We start from the raw sequence: 21,093 nt of genomic DNA on the forward strand, positions 1-21,093 counted from the left end.
TCTCGCGTGACAAAATTTGCGTGGCCAGGAGCGCAGGAAATACGCGTGGCCAGGAGGAGCGGCGCAGGAAGCAGAGGAAGATCTGGGGGGGGGTGAGGCGCCTAAAAAGGGGGTCTAGCCTCGCCCACCCTAGGGCACGCCTCCCCACGACAAACCCATTGGGGGGCCTCCCTTCCCCGAGGCGCGGCCTCACTAGCGAGGCGGAGCCGGGGGGGGGGGGGCTTCCGACGGGCGGCCACTAGAAGGCTGCCCTGCTGATGTCCCCCTGCGTGGGACGCGGGCAGCGGCATTTCTTGTTTAACACGGCAACCGCTTAACCAAAGCACTGGTTATATTCAACCCTTCATGCACGGGGCGTTGTAATGCCCAGGCCTGTAAGCTGGCCGGACTCAGACCTGGTATCAATTCAAAATGGCCACTACATTTATGGCCCTCACTTCAATGACAAAAGCACGGATGGGGTTCTGAACATCAGCGGCGCGTTCGCTGGAGCGGGGGAGTGTCACCCACTGCTGAAAGGCAGTGAATTCAAGTATGAAAAATAAAATGCTAATAAAACCACTTTATTATCATTGTATTTGGAGTCCTGCACTGCAGGCTGACCGCCATGAGCATCTCAGCCAGTTAGGGAGAGGCGGGCCATCCTGACGGGCTGCAGCTGCAGCAGCAGTGCGCTTGCTGGTTTGGCCGGCTCTCTTATAAAGTTCAAACAGACATGCGCATGCAGATCTTTCCAAACCTGAGCTGTGTTGCACAGGTAGGTGGTGAACTGGCACAGGCTCCCAGTCCCTTTGTAAGTGCAAACCCGGCCCATTCAGACCAATGTCTGTGCTTCTTTCATGCTGGGAAATAGCGTTACCAGCATAAGAGCAGCATCTGGATTGCCCCTGGGAGTCTGGGAGCCTGTGCAGTCCACCACCATGGACTGCCTGGACTCGGGACGGGAAGAGAAGAGCACCGAGGCGGCTGCAGTAGGTAAGTAATCTTTAGTTTTTATTCCGTCCGTCTGAAATGTTTTTGCTGTCGTTCTGTACCAACAACTGCTCTTAAACTGCTGCAGAAATCCACTTTGTAACCAAAGCTCGAAGGAAGGGTCTTGTGTAACTTTAATGAGCTGCTCATCGGTGCACACACTCTGAACCTGTAGCTCCTGAAGAAAGTAGCTGTGCACTTGTCTGGGACAGAAAGCCTTAGGATCCTTCACCCCTAAAAAAGCACCCCAACTCCTGCTATAGAACTTCCAGTCAGTGGCGGCTCCTCCGCTAAGGCGGAGGAGCGTCGCCCATTGCTTTTTGCAGCGTAAAAAAAGCTAAAACAAAATGATAATAACCCGAGGTTATCATTTTAGTTTTCCCCGTAGCGGCGTCTTTGTGGGGCGGGGTTGCTCTCAAAGCAGGGAGAGGAGTGGTGTGCACTCCCTATGTGAGCATGAATGCTTGGCTGGCCCTTTCGGGCCGGCCAAAACAGTCCTGCTGTGCGCATGCTGCCTGCGTGGAGAACATGCCTATCCCTCCAGCCCCTGGCTGAATGCCGTGTCTCGGCGATCAGACCAATCACAACGCTGCATTGCAGCATTGTGATTGGCTGCAGGGAGCCTGGGAGCCCTGGTGCTTCCTGCTTCCTGTATCCCCAAGAAGCCAGGAACAGAACGTAGGAGAGGCTGCGGCCAGCCGGGAGGTAAGAGGTTTTTTTTTAACCTATTTCCCCCCCGCTCCTTCCCCCCCCTACCCCACCCGCTGCTGCTAATGGGTAGCAGCCGCTGCTGCTTCCAGTTCATTTTCCGCCTCTAGGAGCTGCTGAGGAGCTACAAGGAGCAGCATTGCCAGGAGATGGGGGGGGGGGAGGGGTGTGAGCCATTACTGAGGGTACTGTGCATTGAGGCCTTCCCACTGGAGGCCATACACTGGGTGCTAATCCACAGCCTGTACCCGAGACGCTTCCATCACCTACCTGAGGTGGATTCAATGTGGCCCCGCTCCCAGAGAGGGAACCTGATGTGGGTGCCGAAGTCCACCACTAACCTCAACACCTTGTTCAGTGACCCCTCCACGGGCCACATGTGGAAGCATAAAGTGAACTCGAGGTTGCAGCAGATGTACGACCCCTCAGGTAGAACAATGTCGTCTTAGCCCTCTACCTGCCTGGGGGTCGCACCCTGAAACTGGGAAAGAGCACCCTCCTGGATTGCATGGAGGCCAATGAGGCGGCAGAGGGTTGGTGGGTGGGGAGATAGCAGCCGTGCCCTGAGACACCCCAAAGACAAATACATACCGAAAAGCGGGCAGAATATATAATTTACGAACAAACCTCATTTGTAGGGTAGTGATTCCCATTTTTCATTCACTTTTACATCCTTATTCATGCTCAGCATCACCGCTTCTTCGCACTCCTTCTCTCACCGTGTCCTGACACCGAAGGAAGCGCTCTCTCCGACCAACTAACAAGAACCAACCGCAGCCTTCTGATTTATACCAGTTGGGAAGTTCACCACAACCCTGCAGATTGGGTGTGGATTTTCATGTTGTAACTACTGCTCACGTAAAGCGCTGCAATACCTTCAGGTTGAGTTCGCACTATATACAACCACAAACAAAATATATTGCTTTCATATTCAAAGATAAAGCAGCGTTTTTACTGAATAAAATAGGCATGTTCTACCCACCCAAGAAAGCGATCAGCACAACCCGCTGCTGTGAAATAAATTCTGCTTCTTACATTTTGCTAAATTTTAAAGTGAAACTCTCAGAAAATCCACTTCAACTTGGCATTTCTTCGTGTTAAACTGCGTTACTCCTTTCACTCTTTCATATCTGGTAAGAGCTGCAGTAATACATACAGAAACGGTACATAGTTAACACAAAGGACTTTTATACAGGTATTTCAATCTTTTTAACTGAGTCTGGCAGAAGAGTCCAAACGTTATGTGAAATATTCTAGTTCAGCTGGTGCACCCAGAGCATGTCATTGTTCCATGAGGTTAAAGTAGCCCGTGGGCTCAGGGAGGCCATGTCTGGGTCACAACATAAGTCATGCCCAACTTTTACTCCTCACCACTTTTAAATGTCACCAGCCGCCACTGTTTTTGAACAATGAACGTTGCAAACGTTAAGGTAATCCACATCAGCGATTTAATTCAGGTATATATTTCACATGTTTTACCTAATCTTGCATTCCCTAAATTTCCAGGATGTTGTGTTTCTGTATTTCATTTTTGTGTAGCATATTACTCTTGTATAGTGCATACTTTAAATTCAGTTCATCTAGGTTTTTATAATGGGCCACGGTTGAGATCTGGAGTTGAGGATGAAGGCGGTGTGAGTTTCTCACATGGCTTGTCATTGAGTCAAAAAGGTGTTCTGAATGCATGGCCATTCAATCCTTGACGTATACATAAAGAAAAAAAGCAGCCGGGTCAAAAGAGACTGCACCACCAGACTCAGTCACTAGCACTATGCAATATTGCCCACCTCAAACGTTCTGCTGCTTGTAGAACGTGAATAAATACTTAGAAATGGATTGAATGAGAGGCAATATGATAACACAGATGAGTCAGGTACAACACAAAACAGATCGCATAAAGATGTATTGTATCTTCCGTCTTTTTCGCTGCTCACCAGTCTTGTTACGGGACGCCACTTATGGAGACGGCTCCGGATAGCCTATTTGGATGTGGCTAATACCACCATTCAATCAGACTTCATACAGATATTGAACGATTATTCTTGGTTCATTGAGCCTCATTTTCATCATACTTTAGTTTGACAGATCTGATGTCCTTTTTGCTTGCTGCTCATTTCGTCAAAATGTATATCCTACACTCATCATTCTGCCCTGAAGAAGCCCATGTTTGGGCGAAACGCGTTGGCTGGCTGTTTTTATGAAGTACAACAAGAATAATAAAAGACGGAAGATACAATACATCTTTATGCGATCTGTTTTGTGTTGCACCTGACTCATCTGTGTTATCATATTGCCTCTCATTCAATCCTTGACCCCTCTGCAAAATGCACACAGCAATGGCCACGGCGAACCGTTCGAGTCTCGTTCAACATCCTCCCTGTGTCTAAAAGGAAAATAAATGAATGTGACATTGGGTGCCATAACTGGGGCTATTGTAAGTTGCCCCAGTACCACTGAGTCGAGTTTGTGCTGTGTTAAAAAGAAAAAAAAGAAAACCCACTTTGTAAGTTACTGGCAGACTGCTTTGTAGCACTAAGCAGCGTGGGGTGTGCGGCTGAGGGGCAGAGAACGCAATGTCCACTGTCCCATTGGTTCCAGCATGTGATACCAAAACAAGACACTTTAATGGAAATAAAAAGTTGCATGGTGTTGACCATCAGTTAGGTCCACTGGGCTATTGAGAATGGTCTGGGGTGAGCGTGGTATTGGTGGATGCGCTTCAGTTAATCAGACATACCACACACACTCTATTTCTGGGAGAAGGTGGGCTCAGTTCTGTCCATGGTAGAGTGATGGTGTTCATGATGCTGGCCTGCCCTGTTAACGCCCACTTTGTCTTTTCCCAGAATGCTCTGCTTTGGTCTGTTCGCCCTGATTCTGAGTTGGGCATCGCTGGCGGCAGATACCTCAGTAGCTGTGGTAAGTGCACATTCTGTGTGTTTGACTTTGTTTCTATTTGGGTCTGGGTCTGGGTCTGTCCCTGTCTTTCATAGTGATAGACATTGCTGGAGTCAGAAGGATGCGAAGGCTGCTGTCTGTAAAAGGCAGTTATAAAAGGACGATTCTTTCTCTCTTGTGTGCATTTTGGCAGCTGTAATCTATTGATGGAACGTAGCTAGAGTGTCCAAGAGGGGTGCCGTGACTGGACAGAGGCCAGACAGGTGCCAGCAGGGTTTCAGGACAGAGATAATTTCTCAACAATGACTGTAAAAACCCTTAAGGTGACCCACATCAGGAATGCAGTTCCTGCTTTCTTTTCTCATGTTCTACTTCATCTTGAACCCCCTTGCTGTTTTCTAGATGCCATATTTCTGTATTATCATTTGCATGCATCATATGACTGCCGTATAGTGCATTCTATGAACGGGCTGGTCTCCAGGTTTTTGGAAAGTGGTGCAGGGAGAACAGGAATGAATGATACACTCTGAAGATAATGCTTTTTCCACAGACCTTATTAATGTTGAATTCACATACTCTCATTTTCATTCTTAAAACATTTTCTATTCTAATTATTCTGGGTGCCGATGGACACTGTTTACTTGTTTATTTGGTACTCCTTAACAATCCTTGGCTAAGCAAGTAGGTCTGGCTCGTTTGTTTTATTTCTCAGTGCAAGAACACAAAACTCAGTGGTATTCAAAGATTGTTCAGATGACACTTTGTGGAGCCCAGGATTTTAGTTTGCATGTTTTAAGCCTTGCCCTTAATTACATATGCCACACCTCTTGGAAAGGATACCTAGTCGCGCATCGCTTTGGCTGTGCTCCTTTTAGAGACCCCCACCATTTTCACCCGCTTAGAACACAGCCCACACCATTTTGCAGATTCGACCTACAACTCCACAGATGCTTCCGTATCGTGTCAGGTTAACCACTGACCCTTAAATCTGCAATTTCTCCATGTAGTCAGCAGTGAAGCCCCCGGGATGTTCAAAGGAGGCTTCTAAGTGGGTCTGTGATTTGATTTACGGTCTGTCTGCATCTTAATTGGGCATTCCTCGCTGGAGGGCTGGGGAGAGGGTGCAGCCTGCTTCAATTTAAGATTTCCCCTGTGGTATATAATGTCCTTATCCCAATTATCCTTCCCTCTTGAGTTCTGTTTCCCACCCCTCCCCCCACTTCCTTTGCTCAGCCTCAGAGCCCGAGAGAGATGCCCTGGAATCTGGACCACGTACTCCAGGCAGTGCTGAAAGAGTCTTTGTCTCATCGAGGAGCTATCCTTTGAGTGGCAGTGAAATCAGACCGTATCCCTGTGAAGTGTGGTGCCTGAGACAGGTGTGTGGAAGACCTGGGGGCAGCGGGTGCACAGTCACTGCCCTTTGGTCTGTCTGCGTCTCTTCCATTTTAGATTTGCATGGAATCTACCGTCAATGTCGTGTTCACATACTGGAACCTGCCCTTCTGCATAGTGCCAATATCGGCAACAGTTGTCCCAAAACACATAAGTACATAAATAAAACACATGACACTGTATTGTAAGTGGAGAAATATTGCTGCAGGTATATTAGCATAACCAATATGCACACATGGTGGGTTATCTTACGGGCGATCCCAGGGCAGGCCAGCCCCTATGCCGCCTGCCCGTCTGATAAGCCTAGAGTCACCATGGCAACGCCAAATGGTGGATACCAAATATTGGGAGGGGCCACCCCTCCCATCCGTGGACCACCAGTCCACTTGCTTTACACGCCCCCCGTGATGGGTGGGCGGAGCATACATGGCAGCCCCCTGTTGCTCAGACCCACAACCGCCTGTCGGCTAACGGGGCGCCGTCGTTCTTCCAGGGGACACGCTAAAACATCCCTGGGTATCCTGGCTTAGCACCCCGCGGTGCTGCTGCATGATGTACCCCTTGGTATGTGCAGACCCTGGATCGCCCTGTAAATCCTCCACAGCCTTGGGAGTGGCCACCGTCACTACCAGGGCCCCCCACCAAGGTAGACCTATTTACTTACAACCTGCTGCAGCCAAAGCTTCCCCTAGGACCAATAGGCCCAGTCTATTCACAACCCGCAGCTGCCAAGGCTTCACCAAGGTCAAGTAAAATCCATGCCTAGAGTGGAGAGGTGCACCCCATCACCCTCCAGACACCCTGTTGATTTGGCGTGTAAAAGGCCATGCCTGATGAAGCCAAAGCCTCTTTGCTCAGTGAACTTGCGCATGGCGCTGTTGACACCTCAATGGCTTCTCCTGAGCGGGCTCCTTGCCAAGGTAGCCTATTACTTACAACCTGCTGCAGCAAAAGCTTCCCCTAAGTCCAGTAGGAAAAGATCCATGCTCCAACTAGAGAGGTGTACCCCATCACCCTCCCGGCACCCTGTGGATTTGGCGTGAATAAGGCCTTTCCTGATGAAGCCAAAACCAAATTTGCCTTTTAACATACAACATGCTGATAACCGGGCTTCCCCAGGTCCAGCCAAACCAGTCTTAGCCCATGCAGGACCGTAGGTCCGCATGCCCCCTCAGGACAGGTGCCCCCATCCATTCTAAACTCCAAATGGATTTATGACTGAATTAACCTGCCTAAGAGTAGGCGATGGTCCAAAGATACCTTTGCCTGGCTGAAGAACAAAACCTATTCAAGCCACTCCTGTCAGGAGGTGCCAGTGTGAGTGTAGTTAATAGATGACAAGCCCGCTCTACTTCCTCTTTCCCTGTCTGAGTCTAGCCCTAGTTGGAGTGAGCCCATCGCATTCCGTCAGTCACCACCAACTGTGAAGCCTTGCCCTCCTAAATTCTGCTAATATACCAGGGAGAGACGGGACAGAGTTACCTCAGAGGAAAGCCAACGTGTACAATTCTTCTCTATTTTGAATACTGGGAAAGCCAAATGTTCTCCTGCTATTTAGAAACCCAAAAGTGTTACCCCGGGGCTTCCCTTAATCATATGGACCATATCGCCCTTATTGGATGACTACTTCCACAACCTGGTACTAAGTGGTCCTACCCGGATCTGCACCTGAACCAGAGGTCGGACCCAAGCCCCTCTAAGTTCTGCTGCTCGACCTGCCTGTTAACATGAATCCCAGGACAAACCACAGGCATCTAACCCATGTTTGCCATGCCTGAGCTAAAACACCTCTGGGAGGCAAAACCCCAGCTAACCCCTATATGTATTCCTAATGTTCGCTGACAACTGCCAAGGGAAACGCGCATAACTGAAGCAACTGGCGCCATGCTCATCAAATCTCAATTCCCCCTATTCTGACTGCAAAATGTGCTCATGTGGTTGACCGGATGAGTGCTCCCTCCCATCCCTATGATTATGGAGCTGCAGCAGTAGATGCTAATGATGGGATAACGAGCACCGCTAAACAGACATGGAGTGATCCTGAGAAAGAAACGGTTGGACCACAACCACCACCATATCCCGCCTGTAGTCAGTGAGGTTTACGTTGCCATCTGCAGTAGTGCAGCGACAATTTGCCGCCATCCAACCTGTGCAATATCCTGTTCTGGGCATCCCCCACATTCTTCCACTGGGCATCTCTGCCTGATGTCAGTGACCTAGGTAAAATATCTCCCTGCCAGGCAGCCTGGCATTGAAAATTACATCACCTACACCGTGAGAACCCTACCTGCCAAGCGATTTCGCTCAAATCTTGCCTGGCCTTCCTACCTTCCCAGATGATCCAGCAAGCTTTGCTGTACTCGGTCGATTGACCTGACCAAACCTCAAACCCACCAGTTTGGGCCACATAACCTGCCCCCAAGACTCTTCTGCACAACCAATGAGCAGGAATGACAGAAGGGAAGGGGCCCCCGGTAGTACTTAAAAGTTTCCTACTGCCTAACCAGCTGTGCCCCTTGGAAGGCTACCACAATCGCTTAGGATATGAGCTTCACTCAGCACAACCCTTTCATCCTGGACCTACCTCCAACTGATGTGTAGTAAAGCGCGCCGAACCTTAGGGGTCCGCACCCCATCTGACCAACATTGGTGGGACCACACCTGTCTATTCTTGTACTCGTCATCCCAGTTAACCTGGCACGCCTGACGTGTGCCTAGGTACATGGTCCCCTTGCATGGCGGCCTGCCAGCGAGACAAATATCCAATACACGACGAGTACCACTCCCTGCCTTCGCTAGAATCCTGCCTAGCTGGATACGCGAAGGTGAGCAGGCATAAGAATCAGAACCTAACTGTGCCTGAGCATAGGGCCTAGAATTCAAACGGAGAGAAAAGCGTGGTGCACTGCCGCACAGCTTGGCCCCTCTACCACTTCCCAAACCTTGGAAGCAAGCCTTTGCTGGATGCCCTCAGATCCTAGCCGTGCGCGCCTCACCCAGGGGGTTCCCTTACTAACGAAGCTTTCGTCCTACTGCTAGCCGGCTTAACGCTCAGTGTCCCAGGACATGAAATGCTACAGCCAACACATAATCTACGGTCTCCGACCGCCAACGAAGGATAATGTGTTCACCAAAACCCTGAAAAGAACATCACTGGCCCAGAGACAAGGCAAACAATGCTAGGGCCAATCAGCCGCCTCCCTCCAAAATTTTCTGCTGGTTAATTGACCAAAACTGGCCGGTACCTTAAGTAGTAATTATCTTGCGCCGTTATCCAAAGTACCCGCACTTGCTGGTACTGCACGAGCACTCTGGCCAGGTGCGAATTGTGTTTCCTCAATATTCTGGGATAGTGTTTTCAACATACAAAGACAGCCGCGGCTCACTGATATTACTGCAAATAATATTCTGTCACCTCCTTGGTGCATCACCTTGGCCTTCCATGACAGCACCGTCCCGTGAACTTCCCAAGCCCCATATAGGCCCCCCCTGCCTACTCACTGCTCCCTACAGCAGGACAGTTGTGTAACTCTAACCAGGACTCACCAAAGCGGCCCCCTCAGTTAGGTCCACACTTAGCTCCTGCTGTGCTGTAAACATAGAACAACACAACTACCCAGCTTTGCTCAGGCAATTCGTAAGGGGTCAGACCGGCCACTAGCACGCCGCGCAGCTACTAGGTGCACTGAGGCGGCCGCCCTCTAAGGGGGCGGGCCGCTACGCAACCCCCCCCCCCCCCACCCGGGCAGCCTTACAGTGATGTAAGAATTGAACTGAGACCTGCTCTTACGCCTGCACTATCACACTGGGTGCCGCAGTGACATCTAAGTGTGAATGGACGTCCTTGCAGTGCTGCTCACTGGAGCTAAGAGGTGCTCTTGAATCAGTGGCATCTTCTCTTACTGAAGAGACATCACTCGGGGACCATCTACTCTTAAAGCAGTGACATCACTCTGGGAGGATCTGCTTCTCCTGCAGTTCACTCCCACTGGACCTTGAAGCTTCAGTTACTCGTCCTACTGACATTATCTTGGTTGGACCTTTGTCAGGTGCAAGGCCCGCTAAGCAATTGACTCTGTGTTTGAATCCTCTAGTGGAATAGGTCATACTTCTTGGCTCTAAATTCAATTCAATTAAAAAATCTTTATTTCGGTCAGTTTCGACCCTAAAAGATAGTTATAAAACACTTTAGTTTAAATACAATCGATATAAATATACAAGTTACAATTGAACATAGTTGGAGCATTTTAATAAAATGGCAGTTGGATTACCTATTTCATCTATCGCCATTAAAACTTATATATTACAATAAATACAATAAAAGCTAGGCAAAATTAACAAAGGCAACATTGATTTAAAAACCATAACTTTTTCTTCTGTATATACATCCATTTCTATTTGGGTGAAGGCTCTAAATACACAGGACACCCCTCCTCGGTCATTGTGATTAGACCACGTCCATCCGCAAGCCTTACCCAGACCCCCATGTCGCAGTGGTTAATATAAATGTGCCCATTCTCCTTATAGGCCCGCATCTGATTCAGAGTTTCAAAGCACCGTTTAAGAGGCATTACTATCATTCATGTGTTTACCTGAGCATCTGTCCTAAAGCTGGCATTCAACATCCTCTCTCCAACTCCAATTTGATGTAGAATGTTCCAAATGCAAGCAGTTATAAATAAGTCAGTTTAAACAAACTACAAAATCTCGTTTAGATTTCTCCTCTGTATCACCTAGCGCTTTTTCCTGAATGGAAATGTTACTGTGGCACTCGACAATTTTTGGAATGCCTCTATTCCACTTGACATATCTTGGAATGCCTCCATTCCACTTGACATATATCTTGGAATGCCTCTATTTCACTTGACATATTTTGGAATGCCTCTATTCCTCTGCACTACTAATTATATTGTGCAGAGTTCAATGTCAGGCTCCTTCATAATTCACTGAGAGGGTTCCTTAATGGGCCTAGACCAGTGGTTCTTAATCTGTGGTCCGAGAACACCTGGGGGTTCGCAAGACGACTTACAAACATTATTAAAATTAATCAATTAAAATGAATAAAGCATATACAAATAAAGAAGCAATATTTGATCTTTTTTTATTTTGCAGTTTTATATAGTGCAAACTCGACCCGAGGGTACTGGAGCGCTTCACATGAGCACCAGTTACGTTACACAAGGACACATTCATGTTTTTGTTATGCAAAAGGAGATTAAGAGATTTGCCTAGAATCACAGGATGTTCAGCCGACCCAGAGACTCAAACCAAGTTACCCAGCTTCAAAGTCGGCAGCTCTGGTCGTTATGCCACATCGTCTTTTTTTGTTTGGTGCATATTTGTTTTTGTATCTTTTAGTATTGTTTTGAGGTACGCATAATAGAAAGTGTTTACGTTACTGTTTTTTTTAAACTTTATTTATTGATTTTCACAATAATCGTTGAAACCTAATACAGTACAGTTTAGCATTGACTATGATTGGTGTTGATACCAGGTCCATATATATGCGTGAGCCATCAAAATAACCATTAAGTATGACAATCCTGGATAAATTGCTTGGGGGGGTATGTTGCTGTGGGGGCGGTGTATCTCCCATGTCCTGTACGGTCAACAAGTATGAATGGAGTGGCTGCCATATGTCAAGAGGCCTAGAAACAGGTGGTTGCATCAGTGCGTGCGTGTCGCTGTTTGTGTTGCAATATGTCATGCTCTGTAACCATGTTTTCAATGTGAGTGAGAGATTGCTGCCCCAATGTAAAGCTACTTCCCTTTTTGCAAGGAGAAGCGCAGTTGCAACAAAGTGTATTTTGGATTTAGGGAGATCGTGTTTGTGTTCCATGAGCGCCAACAGCGGAGAGGGTGCAAGTTTCATTTCAATCATACGTGAGAACTCCATAAAGACCGCCCCGCAATACCTAGCAATCTTATTGCATGTCCAGACCATGTGTGCAAAATCTGCCTCTGGGGAATGACATCTGGAGCAAGTGTGCGGCCGGAACGGATCCATGCAATGCAGTTCGCTCGGTGTCGCGTACGCCCAGCAGAGAAACTTAAAATGTAGCAACTTGTGCCTGTGATTAGGAGAGACTCAACATATTTGTATACAGCAACGGCTCCACTGGGCATCCGAGATGGGGTGGCCCAAGTCTTGCTCACAGGCAGCACGTACTCCAGCGTGCGGACTGGGGAGTAGGGACACAGCAGCCCTGTATAGCCGAGATATTAGATGGTCCCCACTTGTCTTTAATAATAATTCCTGTCAGAAGAGGGACTTCAGGGGGCTAAAGCGGGTATGTTGGAATGCTAGCCCTAAGAGCCCTCTGCAACCTTTGCAATATAAAGTGGTCCATCACTGTGGCTTCACCGAAACTTGGGTCTTCCGTACACGAAAAGACGTGACCATTGGGGAACTGGTCTCCGAATGTTACCTGGTGGAACTTTGCCAGTGTGCGTTTCACTAGTGTCTCCTGAAGGATGGAGACCCAGCCATTTCTCGCCAATGGTGGTGAGGAGGAGTACAAGAGCTGGGACCCAGTCACACCGAGCAATCGGCACCAAGTCCAGATCATTGTGGGGAGTGTCTGAATGTCCTGTGGGTCACATGGCACCCCCACCGGCAAAAGTGTGTTAAGGGGCGCTGTTAGTGCGAGGTCTGCTTCTGGTCGAAGGTATGGTATCCTGGCGTCCACATGGTACCAATGCCGCGCAAAACTTGCCTGCGCAACATAGTAGTATACGTGGAAATTTGGTACCCCAAACCTGCCCCACTCATACGGCAACATCAGGGTGTCCCATCTTATCCGGGGCTGTCTACCACCCCACTCTAGTCTGATCAAATGCGAGTGAATAGTTGAGAAAAAGCTGTTATACAATGGGATGGGGATATTCTGGAATAGGTACAGGAATTGAGGAAGAACAATCATTTTAATAATGGCAATTCGTCCCACCATTGACAGGGGCAGTTTTAGCCAGCTCTCAATGTTGCGCTCTATTCTCTCAATCGCCGGACCATAATTAAGCTGCGTCCCTGTGTAAGTGAATGTAGAGATATTTTATTTTGAGTCGTCTCACCATGTCAGGGGGTATTCCGCTGTCCTGTCACAGTGCACAGGTGTAAGCGGGAAGACCTCAGACTTCCCCCAGTTGATGCAGAGGCCTGAAAGAGCGCCGTACCTAGTGATTTCGCGAAGGAGTGGCGCTAAGTTATCAACAGGATGCTGCACGTTAAGTATAATATCAGCATAGAGAGTGAGCAGTAAAGGACCAGTGTTAAACTGCAAACTGTGATGCATATGTTTCTCTTGTAGGTGCCGTTCCAAGGGATACATTGCTATGACAAACAGCAAGGGGGAAAGTGGGCACCCCAGCTGCATCCCCCATGTGAGCGGAAATGATGACGTTAGTGTGGCGTTTAGGCGGATGCGTGCTATGGGTCGCGTGTACAATAATTTGATAACTGACAGGAACCATTCCGGTATCCCGATTCGGCCAAGCATGGCGTAGAGAAAGGACCAATCGATGGAGTCGAATGCCTTCTCCGCATCGAGTAGCACAGCCGCCGCAGGCACCGAGGGAGATATTCTATGCAGGGTAGCAAACAACATGCGAAAGTTCAGGGCAGTCGACTTGTGCGAGATGAACCCTGACTGTGCAGGTGATATCATTTGGTCAATAATAAGAGAGCCATGCCGCCAATCCCTTGACTAATATCATGTTATCAAAGTTTAGCAGAGAGAGTGGTCTATAAGAACCACGTTGAAACTGGTCTTTTCTTGGATTAGGAATAAGTGTTATAACCGCCACCCCTGCGTGGGAAGAGCTCTCCCGATTCTACCGCCTCCTGATATACGTTGACGAGGTGCGTAGACAGAAATGACTTAAACTTCTTGTAAAAGCAGCCGGAAAACACATCGAGCCCCAGTGCTTTAGAACGATCCATGGCATCTATAGCCTCAGTTACTTCGACTTCCTTTAATGGTTCCACTAAGAATTCACGATGTGCTTTGTCAAGCCAGACCAAGGCAACCTCGTCCAGGTATTCCCTATAAACAGTCACGTCAGCAGTGGCTCTGGAAGTGTATAAGTCTGTGTAATAAGTGAGCACATCCTTGAATACGCCTAAGTTGCCTTTTATTCGCGATCCGTCCTGTCCTTGTAATTTGGCGATGTATGTCTGCTTACGAGTTTGCTGCATTAACCTGGCTATGGTCCTGCCCGGCCTCTCTCCTTCCCCATATCACCTGGCCACCGCTTATTTCCCTAAATAGTGCGTCTCTCGCTCCGCCGCCTCACGGAACACAGCCAATAAGGAGGCATGCGTGGTAAGTGAGCGGTGTGGGATAAGGCAGCATCGCTTCCATCAAGTTCCACCAGCTGCATTGCTGGGTGCGACAATGTGTGACGTAGGTCCCTGAGCACCCCAGCACTCTTTGAGATGCATGCTTAGTTACCTCAGTGCCAGTGCTGAGCGCAAAATACTCCACAATTGCTCCCCGAAGTTCCGGTTCGAATACAGTGTCCCGTAGGGCCATATCCGGGAATCGCCACGGTCTTTCCACCCCTCCGGCACCAGGGATCCGTAGCTGTATCACAACGGGGGAGTGGTCTGACAATGTGCGTGGAAAATGTCAAACTGCACTAACCCACAGCATTACTCCCGCAGTTAGGAGCCAGTAATTCAGCCGAGTCCAGGTGTTGTGTGGAGCTGAATAGTGGGTGTATTCATTCTGGTTGGGGCTATGGTACCCCCATGCATTGACCAGTCCGTAAGCTTCTCTAATGTCCGCTAGTGAACGCCTAGCTCTAGACTTTGTCTGCCGTGGATGCTGTGCTATCCCTGTCCGGATCTAGAAGTATATTGAGATCCCCTTCCAAGCAGATGTGCTCGATTTGTGGGTCTTCATTGTTTGGTGCATAAACATTAACTGGCTGCACCGAATGCTCCAGCAAACACCCCTTGATGAGCAGGAAACGCCCTGCTGCATCTCTATGGACTGCTACCTCCCTAAAGGGGACCCGCATATGTATCAATATTGCGACCCCTCTAGCATAGGAACTGTATCCTCCAAAGTATCTGTGTGCACCCCAACTGGCAGCCAAGTTGGATTGGACCGATGATCCCAAGTGTGTTTCCTGCAGGAAAGCAATGTCCACCTGGTGCCTTTGTAAATAATGAGTTACTTGTTTACATTTTCGAGTGTTATTTAGAACCCGGACATTCCAGGACACCATTGTAACATTAGCTTCTGGTTACACTCTATTAGCAATTGTCTGTATCAAAGCTGTGCGAACTGTAACGACCTGCATAGCTATTACTGTACTGCAATAAGAACAATCGAATAAACTGTTTTGCAAAAAACTTTTCGATCACCCAGTGTTCCCCCACACATCCTCCACATCAACCATCGGGGGAAACACCCAACCCTCCACTATAGAATTTAAACATAAACGGAAAGTGAACATTCTACAATTTTGTGGTAAACATAGAAAGTACATCTGCACTAGGTTGGTGGCAGCGTCACGTCGAGTCCCCGGGGCAGCCGGATCAATGGAACCTATAAAGGTAAAGTACAGTCCACCTCGTGTGGCAGTCCCCATCTTAGTGGCACGCGAATAGCAATATATGAGTTATGTGATCAGCAGTTACTCATTCAGGCTAAATGCAACAAACCATCGGTAACGGTGACCATGTCTATCTAACTGGCAGAGAAGAGATCTGCGCTTGCACCGAGTCCGGGATATTCGGTGAATGGTGCGGGGAGGGAGATCCACGCTGTAGCTCCGACCTGGAGTAGGCCTGGCAGAAATCCTGGGCATCATGCGGAGAGTCAAAAACATGTTAGCGGCCATCCAAATCTACCTTTAGGAGGGTGGGGTACAGCATACCGTAGCGCAGTCCTAGTTTATGGAGATTTGCCTTGACTCCCGCGTATTTCCGTCTGGCCTCCTGCACATCGCGGTGAAATTCGGGTAAATCAATATGGTGGACCCCTGCCACTCAAGTGGGCCTTTTTCTCGAGCCATCCGCAGAGCGGTGTCCCTGTTTTTAAAATTGAGAAGATGGGCTATTATTGGCCTTGGGGGGCAACCCGGATTCGGGCACGTTCCGAGCGTGCGATGTGCACGTTTCACCACAAAGGTAGAGGTGAAGGAGTACCTTCCAAACAAATCAATCAGCAGCGTTTTAATGAACCCATCCAACCGCCTAGTGTTGGTTGACTCAGGCACACTAACCACCTGTATGTTGTTGCGCCTCCAAATCATTGTTCTTGATGGCAATCGATTTAAGTTGTTTTTTCCATGGGGTCACATTTTTTTGTAGCTCGGGTGGCACCATCCCCCAAATCGGAGATCCTGCCCTCTTCTGTCATCAAGCGCCCCTCCTGTTGATTAAGCCTGATGCCCATGGTGTCTAGGTGCTTGTTGAGGGAGCCAAAACTGGTGTCCAGGACCTTAAAGCTGGCTCTAAGTTCCACCAACATGGCATCCGACCCGGCCACCGAGGCCGTGGGTGCACCGCCACCCAACGCCATGCTGGATCGTTGGGCCTTGGCTCCGTGGCTGTCCTTCTCAAAGGACAGTTTGCGTTGTTTTGGGTCACCCCGGACCATGCCCTGCCCCGGGGTGCCTATACCAGGTCTCTGGGCAAGGCTTCCCCCTCAAGCAGTGCAGTGCTAGTGCGATCAAAGGATGCCATGGGCCGATTTCCAGTAGTGCCCAGTCTCGCAATTGTGGGGCCTGTAAATATGTCACCTGTCTCGTGGTGCGTCCCAGTGTCCTTTTTCTTTCATGAGGGCATGGAAGGGAGGCCTAAACAGGAACCAGTGCCCTGTGGATGCACCCGCTCAAGCGTGTTGCAGCGCTGCTGCAGGGGGCTCCTTGGAGTAACCGTGGCAGCCGGCCTGATGGCCGCCCCCCAGGCTCACCCGTGGATCCTGTCACCACGGGGCCTCTGGGGAGCATCAGCGGTGTTAACTACGGGTAAACCAAGGAAGCAGGACGCCCCAGCTTCCACCGCTCACCTGATGTTCGCCGTGCTCCCTCTCCACTGCACTGCTCCGGTTCCTCCCTCAGCATTTTCCCTCAGTTTGTGCTGCCACCGCCAGCTCCATATAACACAAGCCCCCGGCTTTGCACGTGGGAGTAGGCCTCACTGCATCCAGGCCCGCAACACTGATTCCGTGCAGATGGCAGGCGCTCCAGGGGGGTCGATCGCGGCACCGGAGTTTACAGACAACGCTTCCTCATCTCTGCCGATATTTCGGCTGCGTCGACCGCCATCGGGTGGCCAAATGCCAGGGATCTCGGCAGGGCTTCAAGCCACCGCGGCCATCACGGTCGGTGGCTTGGTCACGCCCTACTTTACGTTACTTTACTCTAGGCCACTCTACTCCACTCTGCTACACTCCGCTCCACAATACTGCACTCTGATATTCTACTCCATAAAACTCTGCTCCACACTATGCCACTCCCCAGCACTCTACTCCACTCTATGCCATTGTAGGACACTACCACACTTGAGGATGCTGTACACAACTTGATCTGTCATTCCATGCCATTTTACTCCACTCTATTCTATGACACACTACTCCACTCCATGCCAATCCACTCTGACCATCTACAACACTCTACTCTACACCACTCTACTCTACAACACTCTACTCCACTCTATGCTACACCCTCTATGCCACTCCACTCTGACACTCAACTCTTACATTGTACCCCACTGTCCTTTCACTCTACAACACTACTCCCTCCACAACACTATATGCTACTCTGTGACATTGCACTTCCCGCCACTTAACTCTACTGTACTCCACTCCACTTCATACCATTCCACTCTGCTCCACTTTACAACACTCCACGCCACTCTCTTTTACCTCATTAACTTTTAGCCAAGCTGAACAGCAGCCACGCTAGTGTACAGCATTGCTAAAACATATTGGGAAAGCCAATAGCTCTTACAAAGGCAAGACCTATTGGCTTTGCCAATGCTTGTTTATTAAAGGGTTATTCAGGGGGATAGCTCAGTATTAGTGCGACTGGGATTTACTTCCCTTTTTTGTCCGATTTTAGCTTAATTAATTTTTTCCTTTCCTTTAGAATGTTAATTGCCGCTGCCGTTCCCTGGTTTGTTCCCTCAATGTGGTTCGCAGCATTACTAATTGAATTGTGCCAGCAAACCATTCCTCTTTACGGCGGGTTCTGTCCTCAGCCTGCACCTAAACAGAGCAACTCACAAAGTCTCGTTTCTCGTGAGACCTGGCTGGCCTCGTTCGCTGCTCCGAAGCTAGACCAACACTCTCACTTGAGGAGGGTGGGGTGACCGGGAACGCCACACCGGGCCATTACAGCTCTTCATTCCTGCAAACCCTTCACAAACGGGATTCCCTCTAAGGAGTAGGAATATCGGGCATATTTTTACTTTATTTTAAACACTGCATGAAGGTAATTTGTTTAACTACTGTACAGGGTGAAAACTATTTGTATCTGTTAAATTCAATCGATTTTGTGTCAAATGACTGACCGAATCTGCAGGAGGTTTCCATTACAATGGCACATGCTGCAGTTTTCCTCGAAGGCTGATTTAAATAATTGTAGGATGTATGCAGAACGGGGTTGCACTTCCCTTCATGGTGAGTCCAATGCATATAAAGGAAGCAACAGGAAAGTGTTCTCAGCGATTGGTTGTAAGGAGTGCGCAGGGACAGTCTGCTCTTTTGCCAATTACTGCATTACATAAGGGAAAAGTGTGCGTAGAGAGACCGCCGCAAACGTTTTTAAAAGATATATGTATTATTGCAGGTGCATGGGCTATACTAAATTCTGCATCGCGTAGTCCCCGAGCTGAATAGTCTCTTGGCACCAGCTCAGGTGCAAGAATGTTCAAAGCAGGGGGTGAAAAAGTGAATTTTGCATATTGGGTGCTCGGTTTCCTATATCAACAAAAACATTTGAGACCATTTGTTGTCTGGCACCGTATGCCCTTTTGTAGTGGTGCCCTAAAGCAGTTGCCTGCAACACTTTTAAAGAAGCACCACTGCTGCTTGGCACCAAAAACAGAAGAATCACCGTCTCCCAAACCAGTGGCACTCAGATTGACCTAGAATGATTAAACGGCGAGTCAGCCCGGCTTGCCAGCCCTTCAGGCTGCTCATAATTCCTTACGACGGCTACTCAACCGATTGAGCTGTATTGCCAATGGTGTGGTAAGAACCATAGCAAAGTTGGAGTCAACGGCTGAACTAAAATATACCACCCTGTCTGTCGATGTATGTACAATTTTGGAAAGGAACTTAGGTCGTGTACACCATCCACCCTGAACCCAGACATCTCACATATTAATTCTCTCAAAGAAGTTATTCGTAGTATTCTCCGAAAGATATCCTCTCACCCGTGCTGTAATTCCATGGAGTTGGGCCTGGTTTATAGTTTCCGGAAGTCAACGTTGACCCTCGATACAAGCAAAGCGTCGCAGAAATGTGCTGCCTCCTCATAAGCCAGAGTCTGAGCCCAATGCAGGCTGTGGACACAGCATGGAAAGACGACAAGATTGTGGGGCTAGGGCGGAAACAGGGGAGTGAGCTGCAACGTACGTGTACCTGCACGCCCTCTGATGACCGGAAACGGAAACCGATCCCACTGCTGTGTCACTCAATGAAATAGAATACCAGATCTGGCCACTTTGAAAATCTATTCACCAGTGAGGGATGGGGCCATGAAGGGGGCGGGGCCTTGAGACCCTCACAGATACGGAGCGTCATTGAAGGGGAGGATTTATGCTCGACCTTGCCTTTCCTAAATCTCGCCAAAGAACAAGTTAAAGGTTTCTGAGGCCACCTGCCAATCCTAGGCATATTTAAAAATCCATCATCAATTTGAAAAGTGCAGAGCATCCACTCACAAAGCGTAAAGTAGGACGTGGTGAAATTTATATCACGCTGCCGTAATTTCAGGGCTTGTGGGTTTTATGTGGAATCAAAAATTAGCTAGCATTCGCGCCAAGAATTTTCAATTCTATTAAGGACACGGAGGCGAGGATTATGCTTCTCTTTCTATTTATTGCTACCCACAGCAGCCAATGAAAACTTTTGTTACATGAAAAAACAACACTTCTCTCATGATGCATATGTCACATCACTTCCTGCAGGGCCCCATAAGAGCCAGCCATACCGGAACTAGTCCTCTTTCTTTGCTCCGAACAGAAGTCCAATAAGTATTAAAGTTCAAAAGTATTAAAGTTCAACAACAACAGCTTCCAACGTGGAAGAACACCAGACCAGCTGGGAAACACGCCACTCCGTACGACGGATCAATCCATCTTCTTGTCAGATCCTGAAAGAATAGAAATAAACAGCCCGTAATTTCTGTCAAAACAGAGTATATACAGCACGGGTGGGCAAGAAATTACATTACAGTAATTTAACCGGGTGGGATAATCCTCGCCTCCGTGTCCTTAATAGAATTGAAAATTCTTGGCGTGAATGCTAGCTAATTTTTGATTCTATTACAGGACCGGAGGCTTCGTATTATGCTAGTTTAACGCTGATTAAAAACAACAGAGGATATATCTCCCACCGGTTTATAGTAAAATTGTTTAAACGTGGATTCAGACGACCAGTCTGCAGAACGCATTATATCTTGCACCGTAGAACCCAACATGAAAGTCTTGGAGGCCATGGCGCCTCGAACAGAATGTGCACCAAACACTTGGGTATCTACCCCTGCCTCTTGCATAACACCTTTCAGCCATCTGGCTATGGTAGCCGCAGTAACAGGTTTATACGGTTTTTGCAGAGCAATTAACAGTTGTACCACACCATCAGGCCTGAGAGACCTGGTACATTCTTCGTAAGTCTTGAGACATTGAACCACACAAAGCTTAGCATTATCAGGAAAAGCATGATAATCCACACAACGTGACAAGGTTTTTGTTCTAGACGTAATATTAAACGAAACGCCCTCTGGAGTAAATACTCTACCTGTAATATCGAGCGCTTTAACATCCGAGGAACGTCTGCAAGCCGCTAGGCAAAGTAACATGGCCAGTTTGGCCGACAACTGCTTCCTGGACAACCTATTGTTGTCCGGCCATCTATTGAAGAGAGACAGAACCAGCGAGAC

The 21,093-nt window shown here is 48.5% G+C and overlaps 1 protein-coding gene across 2 annotated transcripts in view; it reads left to right on the plus strand.

Annotated features, from left to right (window-relative positions):
• Positions 1-21,093, plus strand: part of TTYH2 (tweety family member 2) — a 323,403-nt gene that overhangs the window by 225,643 nt on the left and 76,667 nt on the right. For both annotated transcript variants that reach the window (XM_085617358.1, XM_085617359.1), the window contains one exon: positions 4,527-4,599. In XM_085617358.1, coding sequence (XP_085473484.1) covers positions 4,527-4,599 — 73 coding nt within the window. The remainder of the gene's footprint in view (positions 1-4,526; positions 4,600-21,093) is intronic.

Source organism: Triturus cristatus, chromosome 7 (genome assembly GCF_964204655.1).
Source record: "Triturus cristatus chromosome 7, aTriCri1.1, whole genome shotgun sequence".
Classification (NCBI taxonomy): domain Eukaryota; kingdom Metazoa; phylum Chordata; class Amphibia; order Caudata; family Salamandridae; genus Triturus; species Triturus cristatus.